Source organism: Micromys minutus (genome assembly GCF_963924665.1).
Source record: "Micromys minutus genome assembly, chromosome: X".
NCBI lineage: Eukaryota > Metazoa > Chordata > Mammalia > Rodentia > Muridae > Micromys > Micromys minutus.
This window is the reverse complement of record NC_137970.1, coordinates 104,443,811-104,455,730: the sequence shown is the minus strand read 5'-3', so window position 1 is coordinate 104,455,730 and position 11,920 is coordinate 104,443,811. Positions and strand designations below refer to the sequence as shown.

At 41.6% G+C, this 11,920-nt stretch overlaps 1 protein-coding gene across 1 annotated transcript in view; it reads left to right on the top strand.

Annotated features, from left to right (window-relative positions):
- The window catches only part of GPC4 (glypican 4), a 107,550-nt gene extending 98,532 nt beyond the window's left edge, over nt 1–9,018 (top strand). The window contains exons 5-9 of the mRNA XM_080910978.1: nt 4,893–5,023; nt 5,118–5,264; nt 7,342–7,478; nt 8,093–8,268; nt 8,360–9,018. Of these exons, the coding sequence (XP_080767104.1) occupies nt 4,893–5,023; nt 5,118–5,264; nt 7,342–7,478; nt 8,093–8,268; nt 8,360–8,565 (797 nt within the window). The 3' untranslated portion in view covers nt 8,566–9,018. The remainder of the gene's footprint in view (nt 1–4,892; nt 5,024–5,117; nt 5,265–7,341; nt 7,479–8,092; nt 8,269–8,359) is intronic.
- The last annotated feature ends 2,902 nt before the right edge of the window (nt 9,019–11,920 follow it).

Below are 11,920 nucleotides of genomic sequence, written 5' to 3'. Positions count from 1 at the left end.
ATTACTAGAACCCAGACCATATTCTAAGCAAGCTAGCTTCTGAGAAGGCAATTAGGATTTCCTGGAAAACACAAGTCATCTACTTTAGTGCCCAGTGTGTACATCAGTCCTGAAGCCTCCAAGGCCAACATTGAAACTGACAAAGCCTGGCACTGATGGAACATCACTCACATGCTTAGAGTGTACCAATTCATTCTCTTACTCCCTAATCACATTTACAGAATTGCAGGCTGAAATGTCTTTATAGAAACCAAGTGTTTGCTGAACCATTGACATCATGGGAGCACGCATTTAATTTGCTGCCTTGGATTTGCTTTATTTTGTTTGTTGTGTGTGGGGGGGGGGGTTAATTTTTCTTTTCCTCTCTTCTTTTCTCTTCTCTCCCTCTTCTCTCCCTCTGTGTCTCTGTCTCTCCCTACCTCCCTTCCTCCCTCCCCCTCCCTCTCTAGAGTAGAGAGAATTGTAGTAAGAAAGACCTTTTTAGACTGAGTGAGGGTGACTTGCCATATTAAGTTTGTTTGAAAGTGCATCAATAAATTGGCTCCCACAGATTCTTAAACATAGACACTGGGGGCAAAAGATGTAAATATTAAGCACTTAAGCACAGTTGTGGCCCAAATAGCTCAAAGCTGGAAACCATGGGGGGGGACTTTTACATACAGTATGAAACCAGGGGAGAACTCAAAATTTTCCTATGGGAATAAAGCTATGGTACTTCCCCATCTAAGGTCACCCCTCCCCATTAGATCCTCCCATAGCCAGTTGTTGCATTTGTAGTTTACTTACTCGTCCTTCCTAAATGTCAGTGTTGGGTCGGTTGGGTTGGTTTGGTTTTGCTTTGTTTCTTGCCATGTAACCCAGGCGGCCATCCAGCTCACCACCCCCTAGCGTCTGCCTCCAGATGGCTGGAATTACAGGTGTACTGTACCACAGCTGGTTAAACTTAGTTCTTAAAGATGGTGAAGCTTCTGTTTAACCTTTGCACATGGCAGGCTTTTCTCTGGGATAAGGCATTTGGCATGCAGTACAAAATCGTGGTGACAGTGATTAAGGTTTGTTTCGTTTCTTACCTAGGCACCTTGAGGATAGAGCAGGGGCCTTTTCCACCATGTGCTCTGTTATTTCATCCTGCCCAGCAGCAACTACATCAAGGCCCTCTCACATTCTTGTATTAAACTACAAATTTCTCTACATCTCTTCTAAGACGTCACAGATCCACAGCATATGCAAAACATACTCTGGCTGGCTTAAGTAATGGTTTCAGCCTCAAGTTCCTGCTGTTGTCTTTGGAGCGTTTGGAGCGTATTTTTTTAAGTTGCATGTGCTATCATCGCTGAAGAAACAAAATTAAACTCAAGTGGAAATGGATGGGATTTTGGAATCGAATTTTCTGTAGCTATTTTAGATGATACTTTTGGAGTGGTGTAGTATGCAATTGTATGTAAATATTCTTAATGGACACACTACTATTTATTTCTAATAAGCTGATATAAAAGGCCACGCATAATAGACATGTTAACCTCCTGTTCTTTTTCATGGAATTTTTTCACAAGGGTTTAATTAATCTTCATGGTTGTACAATTCAGTCCCAATTGCACAATTCTGCTGTAAATATTCATATATCTCTCTCCCTCCCCCCTCAATTTTCTTTAGTGTTTAAGTTAATGCATAGTTACTGCATAGTCAAAGATTTGTTTTTATCTCTTTTCAAATCGCATCTTAGAGTTAAGTTGGGAAACTGTATTCACCTCTTCCAGTCAAGTTGGGAGGCTAAAGATGTGTGTCTCTCATTATTTATTGGAGACAAAAGGACAAAGGAATCACTTTTCCTAGTGAGAAAGGGATACATCTTTTTCAACATTGTGTTTTATGAGCATGCATTAATTATACATAATAATGGGTTTCATATGACATTTTCATACATGCATATAATATATTTGATCATATTCATTCCCATTACCCTCACTTGACCCTTCCCACTCCTGCTGATTCCCAAGAAAGGGATGCTCTTCTGGGTGAGTTGGGAAACTGAGCAGGGATTTTTCCAGGTCAGCCTTGCTTCTGGGCTCTTCCTGTACCCACAACTACATCTGCCTATCACAAGTTCTAAGTGCTAAGTCCTTCCAGTCTTCAACAGGAAGAATATAGGAAACACCTTTGAAACAGGCCTTCAATTTAGCAAAGCAACCCAAATGCTGTCCCTTTGACTGCCACCAAAAGAAGTGTGTTTTCAGAGAACCGTACATTATTCTTCGATTGGACTTGTCTGTCACATACTGTGTCTGTGTTAACACTCATTTGACTTGGAGCCAACCCTATTAATGTCATATGTTGTTTGCTGCCAATGGGAATTTAGTATTGGAATTGCTGACAAGGACACTAGCCAGGTCCTGGCGGGAGGCAGTAGCAAGTATGGTATCATATGCATATGAAAATTGTGGCCTCTGTCAACCAGAAGGAAAATAAAACACAAGACCAGCCATCTTTACATTGCTCTTGGTAATTTTTAGGGAGTGGGGGGATTGGTGGCAGCTATTGGCCAATAAATGGCCAGTCATAACTTCTTGCAGGGTTAGAAGCAGCTTTGGCTTTGGGCTGTGAGTCACTGGCAGAATGCATCTCACTTGCATTCTTCAGCTGGGCAACACACAACACCATGGCACCAGCCCCAACAAAGACCTGCTTCCCCTCTCCATTCCCAGGTCCTTGTGTATGCCCGGCAGCTCTGAGTTTACAAAGACAAACAGCCAGAAGAATTGGGGTTTATGTTTTCTTTCAGTCTTTCACAAACACATTAGCAATCAATCTGGCCTTTCCTCACCACTAGGGGAATAAGTAGGTACGAAGTGCACCCCCACCCCCATTTAAACCTCTGAATTTAGATGTTATCTATTCGTAATATTTTTATTTGGAGCCAGCAGTATATCTTGGCTTGTGGAGGAATGTGCTTTCTGCATGTGGCGGTCCTGACACTTTGACAGTGATGACCACATTTACATTATGCTCCACTTGTTTGCAGAAGTTACCTTTTTGCTAGCACATCAAAAGCATTTTTTTTTTCTTTCTCTGCTAGTACAGTGGCATATTCATGCTGTCACTCTGAAAGTCGATTTGCTGTTACTTAAAAATCCTGCGCTTCACAGAAACCTGTTTCTTGTTGGTGACTTGGGAATCATAGTTCAGAGAAATGACCTCGAATTTTAAGATGTTGTGTAGCATTTGTTGCGGGGTTGAAGATAAAGGGCTGATGACAAACTTTGATTTCGTTTGCATTTTGATAGTTAACGCTTCCCCCCTCACACTCTGAAATGTAGGTGGAGGCTCAGCTGGGGTGGCAGCTGAGAGGGACACCCAGCCTTCTGGAAAGGAATAGTTCTTTCTGGTTCTTGACGTTAAAGTGCCTAGAGGAGTAGACAATAGGGATCTCACCCATTTGCTTGCCATTCATTAGCACTGGAATGTAAAAGAGAAAACCCCATTTAAGTTAACTGTTGGCCTCAGCTGGTAAGAGAGCTTAATTGCTCTTCCAGAGGTTCCATTGGTTCCCATCACCTATATCAGGTGCCTCACAATCATCTCTATCTCCAGCTCCAGGAGATCAGACAACTGTGGCTCCACAGGCACCCACTCTTCATTTGCATATATCCACAGACAGACAGACAGATGGATCTCTCTCTCTCTCTCTCTCTCTCTCTCTCACTCACACACACACACACACACACACACACTCACACACACACACAATAATAATAATAATAATAAGGGGGATGGAGAAATGGCTCAGCTGACTCTTCTTCCAGAGGTCTCAGGTTCGAGTCCCAGCAACCACATGGTGGCTCACAACCATGTGTAATGGGATCCAATGCCCTCTTCTGGCGTGCCATTGTACAAGCAGATGAAACAGTCATATAGATAAAATAAATAAACAAATCTTTAAAAAATAATGAAACTTTTTAGTTTACTATTTAATAATTATGCATCCTTTTCCCCCTTGGGCGAGGGGAGGGACTTCATTTCTAAGAGTTCTTGTACTTTTGTGCAAATATCAGGTAAAAATAACACCTTACAATCCGCAAGTGCACAGATGGCAGGCAAACAAATAGCAGCTTGTTTTCATTAAGGAATCCAGTACTTGCTAGAAAATGCTTGGTTCCTCCAAAGTCTGAAAGTGACTTGTGGGGGTATCACTGAAACGACACACCACAAATGGACATTGTTTGTACACAGTGCATGTTGTCTCATGCTTTTACTGGACTACAAAAAAGCATGGGTGTTACTACTAAATCAGTTATGGCCCTCATATTGGAAAGTGAATTTATCTTAGTCCTCAAATGGCATGCCTCAAGATTTCATTATTGGAAGTCATTAGAATTCCCAGAACACTTTTCATTTTTATAACTGTGAACTCGGGGGATCTGAGGTGTCTCACTAAACGGAATGAAAGGAAAGAATTGCTGTGCCAGGGTTGAAACTGATTTATGTTTTCTAGTCTCGTAAATGGAACCTGAAAGGAAAAGATCCTAGGGAAGTGTCTGGGAGTACAGGCATGGGACTCTGCCCCCAGCCTCATGGTTGGCAGCCGGATGCTGGCTGACACTCGAAGGAATGAACAATCCCAATGATAGACGACTCCTGATTGAATTGCCGCAGAACAGAAAAATTCATCTGGCCCCTTCACATTTTAGCATACTACTGATACATAATGTACAGATGCAATTTGAACTCATGGAAATGACTAGAAAATATGAATAAATTTTTAAAAAGTCTGCTTTCTTTTTCTCTCCAGAAGGAAAAGGCTGTCAAATAATCAAGACTGATACTCAAATCTGAACTCATGATTTACCTTATCTGTTTATTTATCGATCTCTGTGTTTTTCTCCAAACTTTGTTAGATGCCATGCTGATGGTGGCAGAGAGGCTGGAGGGTCCTTTCAACATTGAGTCCGTTATGGATCCCATCGATGTGAAGATTTCTGACGCTATCATGAACATGCAGGATAATAGTGTTCAAGTGTCTCAGAAGGTATTGAAGGCAGGATGTTGGGCAGAACAGCTAGAGATGCCCTCTGTCTTGTTGTGTGAAGTTCCTAATATAAACTCACTCATTTCAAATGCAGGTTTTCCAAGGCTGTGGACCTCCTAAGCCTATCCCAGCTGGACGGATTTCTCGGTCCATCTCTGAAAGTGCCTTCAGCGCTCGATTCAGACCTTACCATCCAGAGCAACGCCCAACCACAGCAGCTGGCACTAGTTTGGACCGACTGGTGAGCACTTTAGCAGGGATGGGTGTGTTTAATGGCAAGGAACTGCAAATGCTTGCTTAAAAATGAACGTTTCGTTGGAAAGCATACAAGTTTGAGTCTTTTACATTCTGGCTTTTTAATGCAGTTATATGTGGGTGGCAGTAAATGGGTCTCATTTTCTGTCTCAGAAAGTTTCTGTATCGTCTAGGAAATGGGTTGTAACACATTTCATCTCCCAACTTCCCTTTAATGTCACTGTGTGTTTCCTTAGCATCTGTTATATACCTGCCATTAGGTTATGCCCAAGGGGAAGCTCAGAGCAACAAGACAGGGTCGTAGTCTCAAAAGACCTAAACAAAGGGCAAGGGGCACCAGTCTCAAGATGTTCAGTAGGTACCAAAATAGCTAGAATTAAATAACTTGCAATCTTGACTTGATTTCATGTAACATTAACTTGTTATTCACGGATTTGCTTTTTGGCCAATGAAACCAATAATGTCAATTTAAGATGTCCTCACATTATTCGTGCCATACCCAAAATGTCCAGATGTGATCACCATTCGCCTTGTACATAGTAAGCAAATGAACAAGTAATTCCCTCTAGGTACAAAAGCTATCTTTACCATTGGCTACTCTTTCCTAATCACCTTTTCAAAGTAAATGTCCTTCCTCATAGAGAAAGTCAATTCTGATTCAGTCCATCTTCATTGTGTCTTAAGTCTTTCAAAAACTCGGTGATGTATTTTAGTATATTGGATTTTAAAGTTAAAGTGGTTTGAGGGCGGAGAGCCACGTGGTGTAAGGTGAAAGGAGATGAAAGTATGCTGGGAGGATAATTAGATACTTCTGTGCAAGTATCAGGTAAAAATACCACCTTACAATCCCCAAATGCACAGATGGCAGGAAAACAAATAGCAGCTTGTTTTCGTTAAGGAATCCAGTACTTGCTAGAAAATCCTTGGTTCCTCCAAAGTCTGAAAGTGACTTGTGGGGGTGTCAGTGAAGCGACACACCACAAATGGACAAGATTATGTATATGGCAGCATGCTGAAGCAGCCTCAGGTACTAGTATAGTAGTAGGAGGGACTGTAGGGCAGGAAGCCTGACAGGGTACTGATGTGAGCGGAGGACGAATAATGCCAGTAGTTTTCTGTGTGATGCGGATGCTTGGTTCAGATGATAAAACCCTAGAGTGAAAGACTGTGTTTTCAGGGTAGAGGACTTGGTGTACCTCAGATGGCAGTTACATGAGGAGTAAGACAAGGGATCCAGGCAGCTCCTTTAGCGTTTGCATTTGAGCGATTAATTCCCTAGAGAGATTATATCTGAGTGTAAAACCTGTATAATTTTCTTCAGCCTGTACTTGAAACAGTTGCATATAATCCACAGATACTTAGAAATGATCAAAAGGCAAAGGTATATCCATAAGTAGTTTGGATTTGGCTTAGTGGGTTGTGATGGCTGTGTGTGAGCAACATTATTTGCCTGCTTGTGGATTTAACTATTATTTCATATATATGGGTGTTTTGCTTGCATGTATGTGTGTATGACCTGTGTAGCTGGTAAGTGAAAGGGCACAAGAGGCATCAGATTGTCTGAAAATGAAGTTACAAACAGTTGTGAGCTATCAACTGGGTACTAAGAATAAACCCGGGTCCTCCCATTGCTTGATTTACATATGTGTATGATGTGTTTTGATCATATGTATCCCTATTACCCTTCTTTGTCCTTTTCCAAATTAGCCTTCTTTCTCCTCGTACGTTATGTGTGTGTCCCAGTGAGTTTTATAGGGTTCATTAAAGAAGCTAGGGTGTGGGGTGCCTATGTTCACCGAATCATAGGCAGCATGTCAGTGGCTATACCTCTGACAAGAATGGAACAGGGTTTTGCTTTGTGCCCCACACTGATTTGGAACTCTGTAGATCAGCCACCACTGATCTCAAACTTTAAACCTTTCTCCTGCCTCAGCCTCCTGCCTGCTGGGATCATACATGGATACATGGTAGTTTTGCATTCATACATGGACAGACCGTTTTCTTTCTTTCTTTTTTTTTTTTTTTTTTTTTTTTTTTTTTTTTTTTTTTTTTGTCCTCCTTAGGTTACTGATGTCAAGGAAAAACTGAAACAAGCCAAGAAGTTCTGGTCCTCTCTCCCAAGCACCGTTTGCAATGACGAGAGGATGGCGGCAGGGAATGAAAATGAGGACGACTGCTGGAATGGCAAGGGCAAAAGCAGGTCAGTCTCCTCTCAGGGAAGTAGCATCCTCTCCCATCCAGGGTGCCTTCCAACATGGCTCTCCCAACTGTTAGCCAAGGCAAGCAGCTTACAGTAGGTACTGATGACACAGTTTCTGAATGACCTTAGGTATCACCCTTCCCATTTAGATGTTCAAAATGGCACCCAGATACTCACAGAGGACTAGGCCTGACAGTAGTTATATTCCAGTATTAAGGCCTATTAAAACATCATTTAGTGCCGGTGGCCCTTGGCTCAGGGGCCTGGCTTTTATAAAACACAGCTTCTCGAAAGGTCTCATTCTCTTTCTTGATGAGTCTGTGTGGTCGCCCCCCATCCCCCCCACACACACACTCTGTGACTTAGATAAGTACCCATCGAGGGGGTGTTCTTTTTTGACAGAACAATTGCCGTAAAAAAGGGATCACCTTCAAAAAGGCCACAGTCAGATCACAGAAAGTACACATTCCCAGGATAAGGAGTAATTACAGTTGATTATAAATGGAAGAAATTCTATTCTCCCATGCCCATTGGAGATCCTAAAGTTGAGCAGAGTCTTCAATCTCTTCTACACAGTGATCATCTATCTCATCAGGACCATTTCTTCGTTTCAGGTACCTGTTTGCAGTGACAGGAAACGGACTAGCCAACCAGGGCAACAACCCAGAAGTCCAGGTTGACACCAGCAAGCCAGACATACTGATCCTTCGTCAAATCATGGCCCTTCGGGTTATGACCAGTAAAATGAAGAATGCTTACAATGGAAATGACGTGGACTTCTTTGATATCAGTAAGCCTCGGTGATTCAAGCGTGGGGGTTTGGTCTCTGACTTGATGAGAGTATGTGCAATGGACTTCCTGTTCTCTTCTTTTCAATGTAGGCGATGAGAGTAGCGGAGAGGGAAGTGGAAGCGGATGCGAATATCAGCAGTGCCCTTCGGAGTTTGAGTACAACGCCACTGACCATTCTGGGAAGAGTGCCAATGAGAAAGCTGACAGTGCCGGTGGTACCCATGCAGAGGCAAAGCCCTACCTCCTCGCTGCCCTCTGCATCCTGTTCCTCGCTGTGCAGGGAGAGTGGAGATAATTGTCCAGCGTGTTCATCATCAGAAAGTTCAAAGGCACCAGTTCTCAGTTTTGGGTTTTTTTTTTGTTGTTGTTTGTTTTTTTTTTTTACCATCCTAGTGACTGCTTTTTAAATGAATGGACAACAATGTACAGTTTTTACTGTGTGGCCACTGGTTTAAGCGATGTTGATTTGGTTTTTCTCATTCAGTTCGAGAGGACAGCGGGGCCTCCTGCCTTTAAGATTGTTCCCCCCTCCCCCCTGCTCCTTTGAAACTCATGTTATGCGTGGCTAGCGGTGTAGGTACAGAACTGTAGTTTGATCTTGTTTTCTTTGTTGGCTTCTCTCATTTTATTTGTGGGGTTTTTCTTTTCCAATTATGGTCTCACCTTGTTTCTCACAAGAAAACCAGGGTCTTTTCTTGGCATGTAACATGTACGTATTTCTGAAATATTAAATAGCTGTACAGAAGCAGGTTTATTTATCATGTTATCTTATTAAAAGGAAAAGCCCAACCAAGCTGAAAAATTTCCATTTATCCCTGTTATTTTAGCTGTCTTATCGGGAGAGAAGTGGAATTAACTTTGGGTTCTCTTTCTTTCTTTCTTTCTTTCTTTCTTTCTTTCTTTCTTTCTTTCTTCCTTCCTTCCTTCCTTCCTTCCTTTCTTCCTTCCTTCCTTCCTTCCTTTCTTCCTTCCTTCCTTTCGTTTGTATTAAGTTAGGCAGAATGTGAAGGCACAAGCAGGTTCTGAGCCAATTGACAGACTGTGTTCAAACCCCGGGACAGGAGCACACTGATGCTTCATTCATAGTCGGAGGTTGGAAGAGACTGCAGATCACCCATTTTTATTGAGTTGAATCACACATAACTGGATTTCTTGAACCCACCCAAACTTAAAATGGACCCCATCCAGGAAAGTACAGATTGATGTAGTCTCCCTTGAAAGAACGGCATACAGGATGCCTCAGTTAGCCCGTGGACACACTTAGGCTTGGGGTGTTTATTAATAAAGACCAGACAATTTAGGAAGTCACAGTGTACTCATTTCTGGATTAGCGGTGATACTCTTTCTGGTTTTAATCCCAGTGGTAATAGCAAGTGACCAGCAACCTCATTTGTTCCCCTGGGTTAGAGTGATGCAGACTGCTGACCCACTGACCACTCTGGGAAGAATGCCATAAAAGGGAGCTGTCTGGCAGCTAGCCAGACCTGGGGTATAACCTGGGCTCAGTGACTAGTTGCTAACATTCTTTCCAGCCTATTTTGTCTGTGTGTATATACTTGCATTTTTTTTTGGTATGTTTGTTTGTTTTAGGTTCCAATTTTTAAAACAATATAAGGTTATCTACTTGAATATTTCTTTTTGCCTGTTCCTTTTGATCAGTCAAATGAAGTATTTAGTCTGCATTTGCTACCCATCCCAGCCAAGGAGCCCATGGGGAGGATAGCTGAGTGTTGAGATACGGTGTCTTAGCTTTTACGGGAGGGATGAGAATAGAGCACATCTTCTCAGTGACTCTTAGTCACATGGATGGGGTGGCAAAAGCTCTAACTGTTGTCCCAGGCCAAAGATTGTCCACTGCCTTGCACCCTTGGAAGCCCTTTCCTTGTATACAAATAACAGTCAGAAAATCTGGAGAACATAGCAGATCATTTCAAAATGAGTTCTCAAGTCTTCAAAAAGACTACAACCATGCAAGTCTCTTCCTGCTCTAAAAGTCATTTAGATCCCAGAATTCTACTGAACCGAAAGCCCACGGAGAGGTGGTTTCATGTTACTGTTCAATCTTCAGCTGTAAGAGGAAATCTCTATTTTTATATTGAAACACAATTACTTGATAGCTCAGGGTCTACATTTCATTCAACTTTTTACACCAAATTCTGAAGAATGGTCAAAATAAAATATTGGGGGGCTGTTGTAAACAGGCTTAATTTTATTAGAAGTAGCCAGTTATTTATTAAACCACGATGTTAATAAAATAGGCATATTCCGGCTGCTGTGTATAAGTGTTGTTTTTATTCTTAAAGCAAATCACAAAAACTAGAACTTCATTTACAGAAGAGGAAAACTAGATTGCAAATAGCTAGGCTGCCTTGTGAGAACTCGGGAAAATGTGCTGATAGTTAGAAGTACCTCAGTTGTGAGGAATTTCCTTTTTAGCTTAGACTGCTATTACTTTTACTTGGTAGAAATGAATCTGGTCTCCAAAATATGGCTCAAAGAGTTGTCCCTGTAGACCTTGTTAGATTGGTTTTCATTTAAAACCTTGAACTCTGCCCAGCTGTTTTCTTTCAGTCAAGCCCTCCAACCTAATAACATTTTCCGAATTAAATATTCTCGAAGGTTTCTCTGGACGCTCACTGATTTGTTTTCTTTCTTTACATTTTTCCCCCTCTGTGGCCCTTTTATTATTTAAATTGTCTTTTGCTTTTGAACTTCAACTATGAAATAAACAAATCATAGATCTTTCCATTCAGGTCTGACTGGACAACTTCTGGCTTCTCACCAGCTGGCAGGCTTCCCCTCCCCCCAAGTTCCCCCTCCCCCTCAACAGAGAATAAAAGCAAGTTGAATATTTGAAAACTTTTAGAGTTTAGAGCAGGAGGCCGAATAAAAGCCTTATGAGGAGGACGGAACTTCCCCAAAGTTAGCAGCATGTGAAGGATCTGAGTTTTTCCGAGTTATTAATAATGTACTCTTTCTTTCTAACACTTCATATACTCTCTCTCCATTTAGGACAAACATTATGAAAGAGATTGCCAGAAAAGGGGCATGCAAGGCAAAATAAAAGGAAAGAAAAAAAGTTTCAAAATTCAACTTGTATATTTGTAAAAGAGTGAGCACCTAGTATTTGGATCAAAGTAGAAAAGTGCAAAGAACTGATTTGCACCTTTAAGCTTGAATTAGACTATTTAAAATCCTAAGAGTTTACTCAAATTAGAAACAGTCACTTGTGGTAATAGAACCAACAATAAAATAAGTAGATGGTGCAATGTGTAGGTGCACTTCCGGGTTTGTGTTGAAAGAATGTTTATCTACATAGTGAAAGAGTAGGTTAATTTACATAGTAAGTTAATGTCAGTATCTAGTAGGGCAGCTGTTCTCAACCTATAGGCCACGGCCACTTGAGACATCATATCTCTGGGTTGCATATCAGATATCCTACATATTGGATATTTACATTACAATTCATAACCGTAGCAAAGTGACAGAAACAACAAAAATAATTTTATAGCTGGAGGTCACCACAATATGAGGAGATGCATTAAAGGGTCCCAGCATTAGGAAGGTTGAGACCTACTGTTCTAGAGGAATGGCTGTGTCTGAGACAGACATTTCTCATTGGCAAGGATAAAACCATATCTTGCCTCCTA